General features: G+C 47.9%; 3 protein-coding genes across 6 annotated transcripts; 1 reads left to right on the forward strand and 2 right to left on the reverse strand.

Moving 5' to 3' along the window:
• The first annotated feature begins 119 nt into the window (after positions 1-119).
• On the forward strand, positions 120-7,405 carry CREB3L4 (cAMP responsive element binding protein 3 like 4). 4 transcript variants are annotated; one of them, XM_070367214.1, is made up of 10 exons: positions 120-2,487; positions 2,692-2,869; positions 3,097-3,343; positions 3,471-3,586; positions 5,851-5,943; positions 6,314-6,420; positions 6,538-6,606; positions 6,704-6,788; positions 6,983-7,079; positions 7,212-7,405. In XM_070367214.1, the coding sequence occupies exons 1-10, from the start codon at positions 2,399-2,401 to the stop codon at positions 7,403-7,405; spliced, it is 1,275 nt and encodes a 424-aa protein (XP_070223315.1). In that variant the 5' UTR covers positions 120-2,398. The 4 variants fall into 4 exon arrangements, with proteins under 4 accessions (XP_070223315.1, XP_070223316.1, XP_070223318.1 ...); XM_070367215.1 differs by having other exon boundaries at positions 120-2,341; positions 2,689-2,869; XM_070367217.1 differs by having other exon boundaries at positions 120-1,975; positions 2,689-2,869.
• A 408-nt stretch (positions 7,406-7,813) lies between these two features.
• JTB (jumping translocation breakpoint) lies at positions 7,814-10,041 on the reverse strand. The gene is made up of 5 exons (XM_005910028.3): positions 9,508-10,041; positions 9,324-9,361; positions 9,038-9,120; positions 8,509-8,588; positions 7,814-8,137 (listed from the first exon to the last, which is right to left on the reverse strand). The coding sequence occupies exons 1-5, from the start codon at positions 9,588-9,590 to the stop codon at positions 7,981-7,983; spliced, it is 441 nt and encodes a 146-aa protein (XP_005910090.1). The 5' UTR covers positions 9,591-10,041; the 3' UTR covers positions 7,814-7,980.
• A 4,141-nt stretch (positions 10,042-14,182) lies between these two features.
• Positions 14,183-18,296, reverse strand: RAB13 (RAB13, member RAS oncogene family). The gene is made up of 8 exons (XM_005910029.3): positions 18,027-18,296; positions 16,644-16,704; positions 15,752-15,812; positions 15,442-15,519; positions 15,247-15,336; positions 15,060-15,125; positions 14,909-14,962; positions 14,183-14,744 (listed from the first exon to the last, which is right to left on the reverse strand). The coding sequence occupies exons 1-8, from the start codon at positions 18,148-18,150 to the stop codon at positions 14,667-14,669; spliced, it is 612 nt and encodes a 203-aa protein (XP_005910091.1). The 5' UTR covers positions 18,151-18,296; the 3' UTR covers positions 14,183-14,666.
• Between the last annotated feature and the right edge of the window lie 360 nt (positions 18,297-18,656).

An 18,656-nucleotide genomic window follows, 5' to 3' on the forward strand; every position in this document is an offset into this window, starting at 1 on the left:
GCCAGCTGTGAATTGCTATGAGAATTATATGGGTAACATGAAAATGCCTGACCATATATCAGTTACTCAATAATGATTAGATCCTATTCTTCTCTTTACCTTCAACCTATTTAAATTTTCACAGGAAGAATACCCATTTGAATTCTGAATCCACATCCCAAGTTTTTGTGCTTTATTTTTATTTATTTTAAAACTATGATTTAAAATTTTTTATTGGAGTATAGTTGATTTGCAATGTTGTGTTTGTTTCCAGTGTACAGCAAAAAAGTCAATTATACATATACATATATCCACTCTCTTTTAGATTTTTTTCCCCATATAGGCCACTACAGAGCATTGAGTACATTTCCCTGTGCTATACAGTAGGTCCTGATTAGTTATTATTTTATTATTATTTATTATTTGGCCATACCTTGAGTTATGTGGGACCTTAGTTCCCTGATCCCATATGGAGCGAACCTGTGCCCTCTTCATTGGAAAGCAGAGTCTTAACTCCTGGACCACCAGGGAAGTTCCAGTTATCTATTTTATACAAAGTAGTATGTATGTGTCAATTCCAATCTTCCAATGTACTCCTCCCCCTCCCTTACGCCCTAGAAATGGTGAATTTGTTTTCTACATCTGTAACTCTATTTCTGTTTTGTAGATAAGTTCATTTGTACCTTTTTTTTAGATTCCATATATAAGGGATATTATATGATATTTGTATTTGACTTACTTCACTCAGTATAACCACCTCAAAGTCCATCTACGTTCCTGCAAATGGTGTTAATTTCCTTTTTATGGCTAAGTAATATTCCATTGTATATATGTGCCACCTCTTCTTTACCTTTCCTCTGCTGATGGGTATTTAGGTTGCTTCCATGTCCTGGCTGTAGGAAATACTGCTGCAATGAACATTTGGGTGCATGTATCTTTTTCAAATTATGGTTTTCTCCAGATATATGCCCCAAATTTGTGTGCTTTATTCACTGAACTATTCTTTATCTGAAGTACTGTTGGGAGGCAGATGAAAATCATACCTAATCAGTATAGCTCCATTAAAAAAAAATTTTTTTTGGCCATGCCCAAATGCATGTTGGATTGTAGCTTCCCAACCAGAGACTGAGCCTGCACTGTCTGCATTGGGAAGTCCCCATTATTTTATTCAAAGTGAATTCCTGGGTCATCAGTCTCTAGATGAAGGCAAAATGTCCCAACTTTTGGTATTATTACATTTGTATCATGTTATCTGTCTCCTCTTTGGTAAAATTGTAAAGTGTACAAATACAGAACACATACTGCATATTATTACTGGTGAAAGTGAAAGTGAAGTCGCTCAGTCGTGTCCGACTCTTTGCGACCCCATGCCCTGTAGGCTACCAGGCTCCTCCCTCCATGGGATTCTCCAGGCAAGGGTACTGGAGTGGGTTGCCATTTCCTTCTCCAGGGGATCTTCCGGACCCAGGGATCGAACCCTGGACTCCCGCATTCCAGGCAGACGCTTTAACCTCTGAACCACTAGGGAAGCAGTTACTATTACTGGTAACTATATGCAAAAAATAAGTCAAACTCCCAAACCAAATCCGAGTATTTTAACCTTTTGCAGTTTTCTAGACCCTTGTCCCTCCATTAGTTAACCTGTGAGTATGTATACATAACTGCTGTTCTTTATCAATAGCATAATGCATGGATTATGGATTTGGACAACCCACGATTACGCGACATTCCAAAGTCAACGCGCTGTCTGGTTATTTACTCCCGGCCTAGATTCGGAGTCACGTGGCAAGTGAAACCAAACCTCTGCCCACATTCCCGGAACTTCCCCTTACCCCACCCCCTTCCCTACTGTAAGTCGTCTGGCTCTTACCCTCCTTCTCACGCCGCGGAACCAAATCCCTGCCAGACAAATAAAGGCCCTGGCTGCACTGGCCTCTTTCCCCCCCCTCTCTAACAGCCAATTCCCACCAGTTACGGCGGAGCCTGCCTCCAGACGGTAATCCCACGGGCTCAAGGCACAGCCCCTCTTTAGCTTCCAATCAGACTCAACTGGGGGAAGAGCGCCTTGGAGTGGAGGAGGAGATGCCTCTGTCAGCCTTCGGCAGTCCTTCTCTCCTGTTTTCAGCCCCGTCGTAGTCTCCCGTCTATAAAACTGACGGCTAGAGGAGAACAGGCACGAAGCGTCCCGTGCTCCATTCACAGCCATCTCTAGCCTTCCCTGAGGAGCCATCAAACCCTCCTGCTGTCACTAGGAGAAACTGAGGCAGAAGGGGCCAGTCTGATGTCTTAAGTCCGGTTTGTGGACGCTCAGCCTCTTAATCCCTGCTCCAGATACTGCTCCGCTACCGTGGCTCTTGGCTGGGTACAACCCACTTCTGTAGTGTAAAGCTGGGGCGGGGTTTGGCTAGGCAGGTCCAGGATGCGAGATCCTGGAAGAAAGAAAAGGTGTACTGTTTGGGGCCATCAACGAGCTAGGCTGGCTTGGCAGGACTGGGCTCTTCGAAACAGGTAATACCCAGGGAGGGTGCCTGTTGGTCTGAACCAGAGAGATAAGGCCGAAGGCGGTATCGCTGGAGTGACATTTGAGGGGGCTACACAGGGGAGAAAGGGGTATAATGGAAAAGGGAGAGGAGCTCAGAAACTGTGGGGTGGGGGAGGGGGAGAGCCCTCCTTCTCCTGCAACTGCCCCGTCTCCCCCATGCCTCCCAGCAGAACCATGGATTTCAAAACCCCTGACCTGCTGGACATGTGTCTGGAACCTCCAGAAGATGTCTTCTCAACAGGATCTTTCCTGGAGCTGGGACTCCAAGGTCTACCTTCAGAGGTTCCAGTGACTAGGCTACAGGAACAGGGGCTGCAAGGCTGGGAGTGCAGTGTGGGCCACGGCTGTGTGAGTGTGATGAATGGGAATGGGTATGGGTTGAGACACCTCTTGTGTTAAGTGCAAGAGGCTTCAGTTTCCATTTAGAGGTCTGAAGACAGAGCCCCTAAAATAGACATGAGCTGTAACTACCCTCATGTCCAAAGACAGAAGGGACTGAAACTGATCTAGTCTTGACATTGGATAGGACTTGCAGAATTCTTCCCTATACACATTCACACCCTCTTCTACTGTAGGGTCTTCAAGAGAGTGAGCCTGAAGATTTCCTGAAACTTTTCATTGACCCCAATCAAGTTTACTGCTCAGAAGCATCTCCTGGCAGTGACAGTGGAATCTCTGAGGATCCCGGCCATCCAGACAGTCCCCCTGCCCCCAAGCCACCCAGTTCCCCTGCCCTCTATGAGGTTGTCTATGAGGCAGGGACCCTGGAGAGGATGCAGGGGGAAGCCGGGCCAGCTGTAGGGCTCATCTCCATCCAGCTAGGTCAGTGTTCTTTGTGGGAAGGGGACATTGGCCCTCCAGGTCCAGTCCTAACCCTGGAGTTAAGGGGGTTTCCCCAACCTATGCCACTACCCACATCCTTTCTCCCAGCCACTTATGTCTCCCTCAGATCAGTGGAGCACGCCATTTACAGTGCCTGATGCCTGCGTGGTCAGTGAGCTGCCTCCTGATGCTCACATCCTGCCCACGGCAGCTACTGTAAACTCAGCGCCTCCCGCAGCCCTGGTGAGTCTCGGGAAGTCACTGGACTCAGTACTCTGTGCTACAAAGAACTGGGGAAAAGGGGCTGAGGGAGGGGAAACTGATGCTGAACACTGTCTTTGCCCCAGTTTTTGTGGCATTGGGCCTGAATGCCAGAGAGATGTGAGCAATTGTAAGAGCAGGAATGGACAAGAGAGACAGAAGCCCTTGAGCTTGAGATTAAGGGCGTAATGTTTCAGTTAAGGAGAGGGTGGGGTGAGGGAATCCAAGGATAGGGCTCAGGAGAGAGCCTGGTGCTGTGTGCACTGTCTGCTCAGTTAGGGCCATTGTCTCAGCCTTGAGTCAGGACGTGGAAATGGGATAGGCCACTTGGGAATCCAACTGGTTACTGGGCACAGGGTGTAGAAGCGACTGCAATTACAGTTTTTACTGGAACAATAGTTCAGCAGTCACCCACTGCCCACAGTTACAGCATAGGTGTGTGACACGTCACATACCTTCCCAAGGGGAGCTGGGCTGGTTCCTTGCAGTGAGGATGAAGAGGGGGCCTTGCCCAAGTCACTGTTCCTCCCTTTATCCTGAAAAGAACTCCTTGTATCCAAAAAGGCAGAAAGTAAGTTCTAGCCTCCCTGCAAATCTGTAATTGAAGCTGAGACCAGAAGCCAAGCCAAGCACGTTAGAATCTTGGGCTGAGGAATCTTAAACAGACTGAGGCAGATATCTAAACTTGTGTGTGCATCAAAAACACTAGGGCATATGTAGTGGATTGCCAGGGAAGTCCTGGTTTTTTTATTTTTATTTTTGGCCGTGTTAGGTCTTCATTGCTGTGCAGGCTTTTCTCTAGCTGTGAGGAGTGAGGGCTACTCTCTAGTTGTGGTGAGCAGGTTTCTCATTGTGGGAGCTTCTCTGGTGGGACACAGGCTCGAGGGCGTATGGGCTCTTCCCACATCAGACACTGAACCCACGTCTCCTGCATTGGCAGGCAGATTCTTTACCACTGAGCCACCAGGGAAGCCCTGGTCTTGTTTTTAAAATATATCTTCTAGGGGAATTCCCTGGCAATCCAGTGGTTAGGGCTCAGGGGTTCCACTGCAAGGGGTATGGAATCGATCACTGGTTGGGAACTAAGACGCTGCAAGCTGCATGGCACAGCCAAGAAAATAATAAATAAGTACCCTCTAGGCTTCATTTTCGGAGAAGGCGATGGCACCCCACTCCAGTACTCTTGCCTGGAAAATCCCATGGGCGGAGGAGCCTGGTGGGCTGCAATCCATGGGGTCGAGAAGAGTCAGACAAGACTGAGCAACTTCACTTTCACTTTTCACTTTCATGCATTGGAGAAGGAAATGGCAACCCACTCCAGTACTCTTGCCTGGAGAATCCCAGGGACCGGGGAGCCTGGTGGGCTGCCGTCCATGGGGTCACACAGAGTCCGACACGACTGAAGGAACTTAGCAGCAGCAGCAGCAGCAGGCTTCATTTTCAGAGATTTTGATTAGGTGGATTGGGAGGGACATGCCTCTAATACAGCACCAAACAGTATCAGAAGCAAGAAGTGAACACCAGAAAAAGTCAGAGGTAGAGTGCGTTAGCTAAAAAAGTCAAAGATCACCAGAAGGCAAAAAACAATTTCCTCTTGAGTCACAAAGTGAAGTATAAATCTTTCAAAAAGAAGTATTAGTTAGAAAAGTAAGCTACTCACAGTTGATGGGCCCACATTAACCAGACACCATCTACCCTCCCCACATACTCTGTTCAGTCTGGTTGCCTTTGGGGCATTCTTTGAGAGGGAATAGACCTTCAGTCTGATAAGTAGGGCTCAGACTTGAGGGGAGAACGAGCCACCACCCTAGGGATCTCCTTGTGGCTGACAGGCAACAGTAACACTGCCAAATTGAAGTTAATGGCTGAAGATGAATCATATGTCTGCTGTAAGATTAAGCACTCTACCTTAGTGAGTTACTCCACATCCTCTCCAGATACTCCTAAGGTCTACAGAAACGTGCATCAGAATAGGTCCTCCCTAGCCTGGTCAGACTGCCAAGGGCCTAAGTCTGTGGACAAAAAATACGACAAGACCACCTCCTCTTTCCCTAGTCAGCCTCAGGAAGTCCCTGTGGCTTTCCTGAGATTAAGGTCTCGATTAAGGTCCCTGCCCCTCATTTCATTTCATGGTTTGTTATTCCTCAGAGCAAACAGGAAACACTCCCCAAGAGGCATGCAAGGGGAACAATCTTGAGAATGGGATGACCCTCTCTCCATTCTCATCTTCTCTCATGCCCCAGCAGCTGCCCTGTCAAACCTTGTTCCTGACAGAAGAGGAGAAGCGGCTGCTGGGACAGGAAGGGGTTTCCCTACCCTCTCACCTGCCCCTCACCAAGGTAACACGCTTCCCCCAAGGGTATCCCAATACTGCAGCCCTATCAAGGCCTCTGAGGAGCCAGGAGAGCAGGACAAAGTTGAGGAGTTGGGGGAGGCTGAGGGCCCAGGACTGACACACCCTGGGCCTCCAGGCAGAGGAGAGGGTTCTCAAGGAGGTCAGAAGGAAAGTCCGTAACAAGCAGCCAGCTCAGGACAGCTGGTGGCGTTTCCCTACCCTCTCACCTGCCCCTCACCAAGGTAACACGCTTCCCTAAAGGGTATCCCAATACTGCGGCCCTATCAAGGCCTCTGAGGAGCCAGGAGAGCAGGACAAAGTTGAGGAGTTGGGGGAGGCTGAGGGCCCAGGACTGACACACCCTGGGCCTCCAGGCAGAGGAGAGGGTTCTCAAGAAGGTCAGAAGGAAAATCCGTAATAAGCAGTCAGCTCAGGATAGCCGGCGGCGGAAAAAGGAGTACATTGATGGCCTAGAGAGCAGGTATGTTTGGATTCACATTTCTTTGCTTCAAGCCTGGGCCCCTGTCCTTACCAAGGCTGGTGAGGTCAGGGATGCACATGATTACCGAGCCTCATCCTACCTTTCCGCCCTCCCTAGGGTGGCTGCCTGTGCTGCACAGAACCAGGAACTACAGAGAAAAGTCCAGGAGCTAGAGAGGCACAACATGTGAGTGAAAACAGCCTGCGTGTTGGCGGAAGTGTGCTGCACACATTCTTGGGCCCTGGCTCCCAAGAGATCTAACTCTTCGTTCCTTGTTTCCCAGCTCCCTGGTGACTCAGCTCCGCCAGCTGCAGATGCTTATTGTTCAAACCTCCAACAAAGCTGCCCAGACTAGCACTTGTGTTCTGGTACCATTGGTCAATTTCCCATCTCCCCCCTCACCTCCTCCACCTTCTGCCACATTTCCATCCCTATGCTCCTCGCTTCCTAGCCAGACCTATTATCCCATCTTTGATGACCCCAACTGCCCCCTAGTCACTCTGCCCTCTACTCCTTTCCTTGATGGTCCCCACAACCCAAGTGTCCTCTTGCTTCTTCCCAGATCCTTCTTTTCTCCTTGGCTCTCATCATCTTGCCCAGCTTCAGCCCCTTTCAGGGCCTGCCAGAAGCTGGGCCTGAGGATTACCAGCCTCATGGAGGTGAGAGGCAAGGGCAAGAAGGAACTCTGTTTTCTGGGTAGTCAAGAAGTGGGAGGGAGGCCCTGTCCTGTCTAGGATCCCTGACCAAGGGAGGGAGCATTATTCTACTGCCCTTTTTCCTTCACTCCACAGTGATTTCCAGAAACATCCTGACTCACAGGGACATGACAGAGAATCCTGAAAACGCAGTGGAAGAGTCCAGACTGGAGGGACCACCTGGGGCCAAGGGTGCAAACAGCTCCACAAGGACACCGCTTGAGAAGGTGGGAGGGATGGCAGGCCCCAGCAGGCACATCAGAACTGTGTTACATGCAGACGAAATGTGAGCGCTAACACTTCCTGGCTCACTTCCAATAAGGAATCCAGGGCTCTCCTACTGTTATGCTTCCTCCTGGGGTTCCCACTCAGGGCTCTTTGGCCTCAGGCGTCTGAATCCCATAAGGATGCCCTTGATGTCTGTACCCCATGGCTTAGTTGCCCTATGTCAGGGGGAAGCTCAAATACTTTCCATTATGTATCTGTGATTTTATTTCTTCAAGGACAGGATTAAAGGGAAACTGATGTTTTGGCTAAGAAATAAACTTTTTTTGGTAAAACTATATCCTGACAATTTTAATAGTGGAAGAGGAGGAAGATAGGTACCTGGTAAACTGGGGCCTAAAATCACTACCCCCTTTCCCTCTCTACCCCCCATGACTTCCTGCCCCAAACCAAATTACAGATAGGGAAGGAAATGATTTTACTCTTTTTATTCTGCTCATTAATTATTTAGATGGGGAAGATGAGAGAAAGGGGGTGCTACCACAAGGTTCCAGAGAACCAGGGGCACAAGTCAGTTTATTCTACCTTCTGTCTGAGGCAGGGTTTCTTTCTAAGACCCAGACGAAAGGAGAGAAAGTAGCTATATGGACTCAATTTGCTTCCGGACCTTTTCCAGAGCCTTTCTGTCCAGTTGTCGCTGACGAACGATGACAAGGCAAGCAAAAACCAAGGCCAGACCTATGACAGCCCCTTCAAATTTCCAGAATAAGCGTTGTTCCATTAGCGCTGAGCGGCAGCTGAGGGCAAGAAGAAACAGTTATCCCCAGAAAAGATCAGAGAGCCTCCCCATCTAATCTCTCTTCTGCTTCATCCTAATGAAGGTATCTCCAAGGGGAAGAGAGGAAACCAGAGTCAGCCTTCTAATGTGTTTACAATATATTAATCCCCCTCAAATATTTAATTTTTAGTGAGATAAACAGAGCTGGTACTAACTAACCAATTTTACTGATAAGAAACCATAGGAGGAGAGCTGGGACTTGGGTTCAAGTAACTTGGCTCCAAATCCCCTCCCCTTTCCAATATGCCATGCTACCTCCAGAAGAAACAGAAAAGGCAGGACTGTTTACCTAAAGTCATAGGAAGATTCAAGAAGAGAAACAGCACTTACCTTTTGAACTCACTCCTCTTAGATGAGCTGCATGTTATTTTCTCCACGTATCCTGTGGAACCACACTCAGGGGTGGTTTTCTGCCAGGAGGAAAGCATCACAGCACATGTTAGGAAGGGGCAGCAGGAGACGCAGGGCACCATGAGCAGGTGTCCGAGTGCTATGGCTCGGGGCTGGTAGGCAACAGAGAACTAACGAGGAGTTCTCCTGGGCGGGTGACAGGGTGGTGTTTACATGACCAGGAGTACGTGTCAGTAAGAACGCTTCAGGCTCAACAGCCTAGGAGAGGCACGGGCAGGTTCTGGAGCCTACTAGACTAAAATTGAGCAGACCACGGTTAATAGCTGAACGTCGCCATTAACTTGGAAAGAAACAGGCACGTTTTCAGGAGGAAGACAAGTTCAGATTTGGACTTACACTGTGACTTCAAGGAAAAAACCAAAAGACAATGCAAAGGCACACCTTAGACAGTCACACCGTCCCAGTCTGATTCAGTGTCAGGAAAAAGGGAGAGAAAACTGATACTCACAGCCTGGAAATTAGAACATGGAGCACACTCTTCGGCCACCACAAACTCTTCCACCAGCCAGCACGGCAAATTTGAGGTGCTCACTAGAGAGGAAGAGAAATGCAAATCTCAGACTTCCGAAAATTCTGCCCTAAATTCTTCTCCCTTAAATTCTGCCCATCAACTTCCCAGCACAGTTGAATGCCCTCGTCCCACGTGGTACTGCCCTTTTCCACCTCATCTCTTGGAATATGGGAGGATGTCAAAACAAAATTATAGGAGCGACGAGTTCCAGACCATCACCCACCTGACAGCTTCTCTTCCCGCACGGGAGCCTCTGCTTGGCTGCAGCGGGGTGGGGGGAAGGGGCAAGAGTCAGAAGCCAGGAAACAGGGAACCCCGACTCCACCTCCGCGGTCCTGGAACACGGGTAACGGGGACGGTACAATCCTCTCATCCCCTCCTTTCCCCTGCCCTCAGCCCCTCCTTACCAGAGCCTTAAAGTGAAAGCGCAGAGCAACCAGCAGAGGTGGTGGCCCTGGGGGAGGCCACGCCTCCCCGCGCCCGCTGGCATGGAGTGCTGTGTCGCACCTGTCGGGACAGAGGGACCTGCCTGACTGTCCTCGTGCCTCGGTCGGAACGCAGAGTCCGCGCTTACACGGCAGTCCTCCGAGAGGTTCCAACTCAGGGCTGCGAAATGCTGGAGTTGCCTATCAGATTAAAGGCTCTGTCAGTACTCCCCCATGGCCACGGCGAGAAAAGGCAACACGCATTTGTTGGGTTGGACCGTGAGTTTCCTTCTTCGACCGGTACGGTCCTGACGAAAGGCCGAGGAGGCGTACGGCCCTAGCATTCCCTCGGCTCAGCTTCCGCTCCCGGCGCGGCCATGTTGCGCGCGGAGGATCCTGGGCGCGGGCCCGTTTCCAGAGCTAGGCCAGCGATGGGAGACGGAGGCCAGCGGCTGGCCAGATGTGCCTCGTAGTCTTCCGCCCGCTGCTCCCTGGGAGTTGGATCTCCCTGCACTCGTGCGGCGCGTTGCGACCCATTGGCTTGGCGCACCGTTGCATTCTGGTCCTGGTAGTCTTTTGCGGGAACGGAGAAAATGGCGGTGATCAGGCTATCTTCGTTGCCGTAGCTCCCTGGGCTGTCACCCGTTTGCCCCTCTGGGCAACAGCGAGACATGAAAAGGAACGATACTTCGCCCTCTCAGGACTTTCCTCTCTCCTTAAAACCCGAGGACTCACAATTAAGCCTCCGATTTTCTGACACTCCTTCCCATTCCCATCTTGAGCAATGATCAAGGGGAGAAGCTGGGTTGGCATTCCAGAGATGAAGGCAAACCTGTTACTTTCTCTTCCCTCAAGGAGCAGCAATATCCGAAACTCTGTGAATGTGAAGGCTTCCCCTGTCTCTGGGCTCCCACTCAGTTCTACTCAGATGGGACCTTGTTGTTGTTTAGTCGCTAAGTCGTGTCCGACTCTGCGACCCCATGGACTGTAGCCCACCAAGCTACATGTCCATGGGATTGAAAGATGCGAAGGAAATATTCATTAAAATACTTTGTTCTCTTCTATTGCTTCACACTTATATCATACCTTTTGATTTAAAGTTTAGCTCATTTTGATTCTCTTCTGTAATCCTGTGGAGTCAGGTGATATTGTCCCTGCTTTCCTAGTGGCTCAGAGGTTAAAGCGTCTGCCTGGAATGCGGGAGTCCAGGGTTCGATCCCTGGGTCGGGAAGATCCCCTGGAGAAGGAAATGGCAACCCACTCCAGTACCCTTGCCTGGAGAATCCCATGGAGGGAGGAGCCTGGTAGGCTACAGTCCAAGGGGTCACAAAGACTCTGACACGACTGAGCGACTTCACTTTCACTTTTCACTTTGTTTAATGAATAAGCTCAGTCTGTTACTTGTCAAAGATCATACAGCTAGTAGGGGAGCTGAGACCTAAGCCCAGACTTTTAACTTCCAGGCCACAGATTTGTGCCTGTTTTCCATCCCTGTGGAGTCAAACCTTGGCAGAATGTGGGTCGGGAAGAATCCCTGGATCAGGAAGATACCCTGGAGAAGGAAATGGCAACCTATGCCAGTGTTCTTGCTTGGAGAATTCCGTGGACAGAGAAGCCTGGTGGGCTACAGTCCATGGGGTCACAAAGAGTCAGACATGACTGTGCAACTAACACTTTCAAGTAAATCTAGGCCCTATTAATAATCTGTATACTGCCTCTCAAGATCAAAGAAATTATTCCCATACTTCTTCCTTGTTAATTCTGCTCCACACTCTCCTCCCTCAAGAAGTCTTTCTAGCCTAAAGGCTACAGCTACTCTTCCCCACAGCCATAAGGGCTAGAGCACTTTTGGAAATTAACATTATGTGTGGTGTGGACTCATGATGGTCCAATGAATAAGAATCCACCTGCTGATGCAGGGGACACAGGTTCAATCCCTGATCCTGGAAGATTCCACATGCCTCAGGGCAAGTAATCCCATGAGCCACAACTACCAACACCACACTCTGCAACTACTGAAGCCCAAGTGCTCTAAAGCCTGCATGCTGCAACTGCTGAGTCTGTGGGCCTGAACCCTGTGCTCCTCCACAAGAGAAACCACCTCAGTGAGAAGCCTGTGCACCGCAACGAAGAGTAGCCTCTACCTGCCACAACTAGAGAAAGCCTGGCACAACAACGAAGACAGCACAGCCAAAAAAACAAACAAACAGTATATCTGGTGCTATGTCCCATAAATTCTGTCTTCCCATCAGACTGAAATCTGACTGCTTAAGGACAAGAACTAACAGACTGGAAAGATCATTGGGTGGGAGATGAGAAAACAATACCCTGGTGAGGGCTGAGTTTTAATTTTGCTTGTAACTATTAATTTGTTCCTTTAGGTTACTATTTGTCTGTATATTATTTGTCAATAGTTCTATGTGATAGAAAGTAGGGTATGGGGTTTTTCCCCTCAGTATTTTTTAGCTGTGATAAGTTTTGGTCAAAACATAGCATTCTGTTACTCCTTACTCAGTCCCACTAGTTGTACCAAGCAACTGAATACGGTGTCTATGCTGAAACTGGATTTTAAAATATCCACTCTTGGGTATGACAAAGAGGCTGGTCAGTCTTCTTCCCGGGACTCACAAAATGCAAGTCTTTCCTCATCTCTTGAGTGAATTAAACTAGCTGGGCAGTTGAGTACAGAATTCAAACACAAGCCACAGATAATAAGGATTATTACCCCATTGAAGCTTAGATACTTAATTCATGTACCAAATTATTTTCTTAGTCCTTCTCCTGGCACTGTCAGACTCTTTTTTTCTGAGTGTTGTCTTTTACCAGCAGAAAGAGCAGCACACAAAAAGACTTTGCTGATGACTCCAGGGTTGTGCTATCCACTTCTCCACTGCAGGCTTGGGGATGTTTTAAATACCTTGAACATCAATCATATCCTTGAGGAAAACTTCTAGTGGTACTTTGTCTAAACCAAACCTGATATTTTCATCATCTTGATCAAAGATCAAGTCTGTGAGATAATTTTGCTGTTTAAAAAAATACTGTGAATTCATTGCAGCACTATTTACAATAGCTAGAACATGGAAGCAACCTAGATGTCCATGGACAGATGAATGGATAAAGAAGCTGTGGTACATACATACAATGGAATATTACTTAGTCATAAAAGGAACACTTTTGAGTCAGTTTTATGAGGTGGATGAACCTAGAGCCCATTGTACAGAGTGAAGTAAGTCAGAAAGAGAAAAATACCATATACTAATGCATATATATGGAATCTAGAAAGATGGTACTGATGAAATTATTTGCAGGGCAGCAACAGAGACACAGACATAGAAAACAGACTTATAGACACAGTGGGGTGGGGGGAGGGGGTGGTACCGGGAGGAAGGTAGGAAAGAGAGAGTGGGATATATGGAGAGAGTAACAGGGAAACTTAAACTACCATATGTAAAATAGATAGCCAATGGGAATTTGCTGTATGACTCAGGGAACTCAAACTAGGGTTCTGTAACAACCTAGAGGGATGAGATGGCGGGGGAGATGGGAGGGAGGTTCAAGAGGGAGGGGACATATGTATACCTATGGCTGATTCATGCCAATGTTTGGCAGAAACCAACACAATTCTGTAAAGCAATTATCCTTCAATTAAAAAATTAATTTAAAATTTTAAAAGAAATTGCAAATTTACTAATCAAACAGATGTAAATCAAAACATGTCTTTTCTTTTTCAAAGATTTAAAATATAAAAAAAAATAGTGCTGGCAAGAGCATATTTATATAATGTTGGTATAAGCATAAATTTATGGAGCATATTTAGAGAACTATAGAAATACTAATTAAAATGCAAATTCTACAAAACCATATAGTTATAAAATCTATTTGTTCAATTTTTTTTTCTGAATAAGCATTTGTACAGTGCAAATGCTATTTAGAAGACAATATTTTTTTAAAATATTGGAAACTAAAAAAAATACTGTAAAGAACAAATAGGGTCTATGTATACTTAAGGGAACTCAAGCCTAAGTTTCTTGTTCATGGTTCTTTTGCACGTCAGTAGTTGTGCTTCTTTGTTATTCAGTCGTTAGGGGCTGTTTTTGTTAAATTTTACTTGTCCCTCTTCCTTTAAGTACCACCCAGAGGTTATTTTAACTTGACCACTGTGCTTGGCACAGAGTAGATGCTCAATAAATATTTATGACTATATGAACCTTTTTTCTGTCTCATTTTCTTCTTCTATCAGAGCAGGTAATAATACTACTTTCTTAAAGGGATTTTTGGCAGAATCAAAGATGCTTGCTGAAATTAATGAATAAAAAATACTGGTTCTCCTGTTTCTCTGAGGCTAGGGTTATCACTCTCCTGGGGAGGCCCAGGAAAGAGTCCTTCTCTTTTAGAATCTCCTGGACAAGACTGCCTGCAAGGATCCTCTAAATCCCATATTGGAAAGAGGATGTACAGACTTTTAATTTCAGAGAATCTCTGCTCCTTGTGTCCCTCATCAATTAAACAGCTGGGGAAGGTCTGAGACCTGTAGACTAGGCATCACAGGAACACAGCCAGATTCAGGTAGACCAGCCACCTCAGAGACACAAGAATTAGGTTTATGGGTAGACAGCGATTCCGACAATGACAAAAGTTACCCAAACCAGGAACGTTTGTGCAAATGGTGGCCTTTAATACTGAGAAAGACCATGCAGAGTGACAGCATAGGACCAAACCTTCAGAGGGTGGTACTGAGCCAGCCTCTCTCAGGACCCTAAAGCCTGATCCAGTAACAATAAATCAACTATTTATTTACATTTATATTTGCCCTGGAAACCCAGAGAAGGTCTGAGGCCTAGGACCATCTATCTTCCTTTCTTCCTCCCTCTCTTCCTACTTCCTTTTCACCTTCTTCCACCTTCCCAATTCTTTTCCTTTTTCTTGCCTCTCCTTCCCGCTCTATCCTGCTTCCTTTCATTTCCTCTTTCTTTCTCTCTCCTTCCTTTTTTTCTTCTCCATATTCTCCCCATTCTTCTACCATCTACCCATCTCTACCCCTCCAAGCCCCATTTGCTATTTCTCCCCTACCAGCCCCTCAGCCCTGCCTTCCTCAGATCCAGTCTCCAGGCGTAGGGTGGAGAGGCAGAAAGGAGTCGTCAGGCCAAGGAGCACTTGTTGGTATTCTTCTTGTCACAAGTTTTCAGGTCAGTGCTGGGGGGCTTGTTGTTGTTTTTCTAGAGGGAGAAGGTGCAGGGTGAGAATGGCTGGCTGGGGCCATAAACTGAAGGAGATCCACCCTCACAGGAGTATTAGCATTGTTCCCCTCATTAGTTTTTACCCCTAACACACACACACTCTCACACACCCAGCTGTACTTAGCCCAGCACAACCAACTCACCAATCTCCGGCCTCCTGACTTGAGTAAGATGTCCCGTGCCAGGGAACTGAAAGCCTAACGGGGAAAGGCGAGATTGGTCAGGATAGGTTGAAGGGGAGCATGAGTCTGTCTTCCAATACTCTTTGGGGGTGAAGGATGGGGTGTGTCTCACCTCATCTACATTCATACTGGATTTAGCACTTGTCTCAAAAAATCGGATTCCATGCTCCCGAGCCAACTGCATGGGAAGAAGTGGTAAGAGGAGAGCTGGACAGAGGGCAGCGGCCAAGTCCTCTGCAATCCAGCCTCACCTTGGCCCTCCTGGCCCAGTTCTGGAACATTGCCCAACCAGCTCTTACCTTATCAGCCTGCTCCTTCTGCACCTTCCTCTTGGCCTCCATGTCACACTTGTTCCCCAGTAAGAGGCGCTCTACCCCAGCCGAGGCATTCTGGGAGCAAAGATAAGAGTAGAAGCTGGGTCCTGCTCATTTTCACAGTCCCCTCCATCCTCTAGGTTCCACCCAGTTCCCCCACCTCTCTGGAACTGTCCTCACCTCTTTGATGCTCTTCATCCAGTTCTGAATATTCTCGAAGGATTTCTCATCTGTGATGTCATATACTAGGATAATGCCCTGGGGAATGGCAGAGTTCACAATGGAGCCTTGTACAATATTCCCCTCTTCAGGCTTCCCACTGCCCTCTAAGTGACCCTGTAAATTCTATCCACAAGACTAATCACTAGGCCATATGGGGCCCTCTGCAACCCACACTATGCCCCTCCCCATTTTTCTCTGCCCCAACTCCTATCCCTCTGTAGTTGTACATTCTATTGCATCATCCCTTGTCCAGAAATATGCTTCATACCATTGCTCCACGGTAATAGGCAGTAGTTATTGTCTTGAATCGCTCTTGGCCAGCTGTGTCCCTGAAGGGGTAGAATATTTCATGGGGTGAGATAGAGGTAAGAGATCTCCAAAGAGAGAATTCCAATCCCATCCCCTAAGAATTTAGCTTTTGCAACAAGGAGTGTTAAACAGAGTCAGGAAAACAATAAAGGGAAAAAGGGATAAGAGACTGTTGGGCTGATACTGAGTGAAGGTAAAGGCTGAAGAAATAGGTCTGTTTTATTGTTTACTTTGTGCCAAGCACTGTGTATACATCATTTATGTCATTTTACCTAATCTTCACTCTATCCTTGTGAGACATGTTTTACTGCCTCTACAGATGAGGAAACAGATTTAGAGAGGAGAAATAACTAATGAAGGTCATTCTGTAACAACAGGATTGAACCACATTCTCCTCTTGTCTATTGTATCATAATGCCTCCATTAAGCCTCTTACCACTTGACACCCTCAGGGTCTCCAGTTTCCTCAGGGTAGTCAGGTCAAACCTCTACTCTTGGCTTTAAGGGCTCTCCACTGGACAGAGAGTCAAGTCTTAATTTTGCTACTTGCTATTTAACTGTTGAGAGCTTGTATCCATATTATAGCTCAATAGACAGTTGAGCTAGACAGTTGCCAAGTTCAGAGGAGTCTCTGGGTCCAGGACAGACAACAGAATTATAACAAAGTTGAAAACAGTTGACTGAGCAGAGAGAGAGATGGAATGACATATGAATGAGGTGACAGAAATGGATTAGAAAATGTACTCGAAGGAGCGATGGGAAAGGAAGAGAAACAAAACTAAAGAGAAACTATAGTGTTATAGGAAATAAACGAGTAAGTCTGGTTTTGAAGTCCTGGGGGATTCACTCACCAGACCTGCAGTTTGATCTTTTTCCCCTCTATATCCACAGTGCGGATCTTGAAATCAATTCCTAGGGGTGGAGAGGGAACACTGAAATCCAGACACGTATTATGTGCATGTGCAAGTGTGTGGTGAGAGGGACAGGAATGGAGCAGCGCAGAGATTCTGCAGGGAAGGCACTTGGGAAGCAGTCTCGCAGGAAGTACAAAACTACGGGGATTTTCTCAAAGCTGTACTTGTATAGCAGGCGTATTGTTCTGACTTAGATCTTATAGACTTTGCGGGAAAGAAGATGATGAAAACTCTGCAAGGAGGCTGAAGGCCTTTAAGGCACTTCTTGGGTCCACTCAGCCACGCCAGCTGACAACTCTCTCAATTCAATCTGTCTCCCCCCAAATATTTCTTTCTAATTCCTTCTCCCTTCTGTTGTCGTAGAACCCTCTACTTTCCGTTCTCCCACATAGCCTCCTGACCCTACAGGGTGAAGAGCAAGGAAAAAGGAAGCTGATACCAGTCCATGCAGATTAATAGTATGCCAGGCTTGCAAACAAGAAAATTTGAGTCTAAACAAGATTCCCCTGCGACTGAAATATGAGAGAGGGATATTTTCCCCTCCACTTTCTAACCAGAATTGTCTTGAGACTCTCCTGGTCTTACTACCCAGGCCAGAGGAGGTTAAGAACAATGAGGGGGAGGAGGGGAGACAATGTTTGTTTTTAGTGGAAACTTGTGTACCTCCCCCAAGCCAGTGAGGAGCTCCAGGGAGGAGGCTGAGTCACCTGACTGACTCAGAGACCCCAGAAGTCCCCTCAGTCCCACCTTCCTTAGCAGGCTGACTGCATATTCATGATCCCAGTCCTTGGGCCGCTCTCTGGCACACCCAGCCCCTCTGTGGCACCCTCCCCAAACCCCTAATAAGTTGAGGGGCAGAGAGACTGGAAAGTAGATGGTAAGGTGGGAATGCAGTGGGAGAGTCTGTAACTCAGTTGGGACAGAAAGAGGCTGGCAAAATTGGGAGACAGATGATCAGCGAAAGGGGGATACAGGAAATATGGAGAATGGATCAAGAGTTCTAGGTGGATGAGGGTGGGGGAAGAGGAGCTGAGAGGGAAGCAGACACGGGTTCATGTGAATTTGTGGGGACAAGGGAGGCAGGTGGTCCCAAGAAAATAGGGGTTGGCGCAGGCACAGCTGAGGAGTAATCTGGAGGTCTCAGAGAGGTTAGAGGTTTGGGTACCATCCTGAGACATACAAGGGGGATGGGTCTGAGAGAGAGAGGCTGAGGGACTGGAGTCCAGAAGCCTGACTCTAACGCGGGCCACTAGTAATCCAAGAGCCTAGGAATGAGGGTATGGGGTAGTTGGGGATCTAGGATATGGCCAGTGGGCTCACCGATGGTGGAGATGTAAGTGTTGTTGAAGTTGTCCTCTGCAAAGCGAATGATCAGACAAGTCTTGCCCACCCCTGAGTCCCCGATCAGCAGCAACTTGAAGAGGTGGTCGTAGGCTTTGGCCATGGCGGACACTGGGGGTGCCGGGAGAGGGGTGGTGGGGAAGCGAAGGGCACCGGTAGGCGGGACTGGAGGGCTGGCAAAGGGAGCGGGCCCGGAGCCCCGGCCAGGAAGTTTTCCTCCCTCTCCGCCCAGGCTCTGGGAAAGAGGAGAGGCGGCACTCCTCCGGGCCCCACCCCGTGCCCGCCCATCCCTTTCAGCTGGCCTCCTCGGCCAGCCCAGCCTCCTGCTCTCTGGCCTTCCCTTCCCAGCCAATGCTGGCCTGTCTCCTTAGCCATTTTGAACAGTTTTTTGCTTACTACCATCCCCCTCTTTTGACTTCGCTCTTCCAGTCAGAAGCCAGAGAGGCTGGGGTGAAGTGGAGGTTTAATCAGAATGACCAGGGGAAGAGGAATTTTAGAGGAATTCGGGGAAAAGGAAAGTTTGGGGGAATAAGGGCGAAGGCCAGGGTAACACAGGAGTTGGCAAAAATTGGGGACTGATTTTTGAAAGGGGTACTCAAGAAAAATAGA

This window comes from Bos mutus, chromosome 3 (assembly GCF_027580195.1).
Source record: "Bos mutus isolate GX-2022 chromosome 3, NWIPB_WYAK_1.1, whole genome shotgun sequence".
NCBI lineage: Eukaryota > Metazoa > Chordata > Mammalia > Artiodactyla > Bovidae > Bos > Bos mutus.

Excerpts from the sequence above, each read along its gene's own strand:
- CREB3L4 (XM_070367214.1), top strand. The coding sequence starts at position 2,399 with ATGCGAGATCCTGGAAGAAAGAAAAGGTGTACTGTTTGGGGCCATCAA. Across the intron at positions 5,944-6,313 it reads CTCACCTGCCCCTCACCAAG|GCAGAGGAGAGGGTTCTCAA; the intron begins GTAACACGCTTC and ends CTGGGCCTCCAG. Across the intron at positions 6,421-6,537 it reads ATTGATGGCCTAGAGAGCAG|GGTGGCTGCCTGTGCTGCAC; the intron begins GTATGTTTGGAT and ends CGCCCTCCCTAG.
- JTB (XM_005910028.3), bottom strand. The coding sequence starts at position 9,590 with ATGCCAGCGGGCGCGGGGAGGCGTGGCCTCCCCCAGGGCCACCACCTC. Across the intron at positions 9,362-9,507 it reads GCTTTCACTTTAAGGCTCTG|CCAAGCAGAGGCTCCCGTGC; the intron begins GTAAGGAGGGGC and ends ACCCCGCTGCAG. Across the intron at positions 9,121-9,323 it reads GCGGGAAGAGAAGCTGTCAG|TGAGCACCTCAAATTTGCCG; the intron begins GTGGGTGATGGT and ends CTTCCTCTCTAG.
- RAB13 (XM_005910029.3), bottom strand. The coding sequence starts at position 18,150 with ATGGCCAAAGCCTACGACCACCTCTTCAAGTTGCTGCTGATCGGGGAC. Across the intron at positions 15,520-15,751 it reads CCTATTACCGTGGAGCAATG|GGCATTATCCTAGTATATGA; the intron begins GTATGAAGCATA and ends GCCATTCCCCAG. Across the intron at positions 15,337-15,441 it reads GGATGAAGAGCATCAAAGAG|AATGCCTCGGCTGGGGTAGA; the intron begins GTGAGGACAGTT and ends CTTTGCTCCCAG.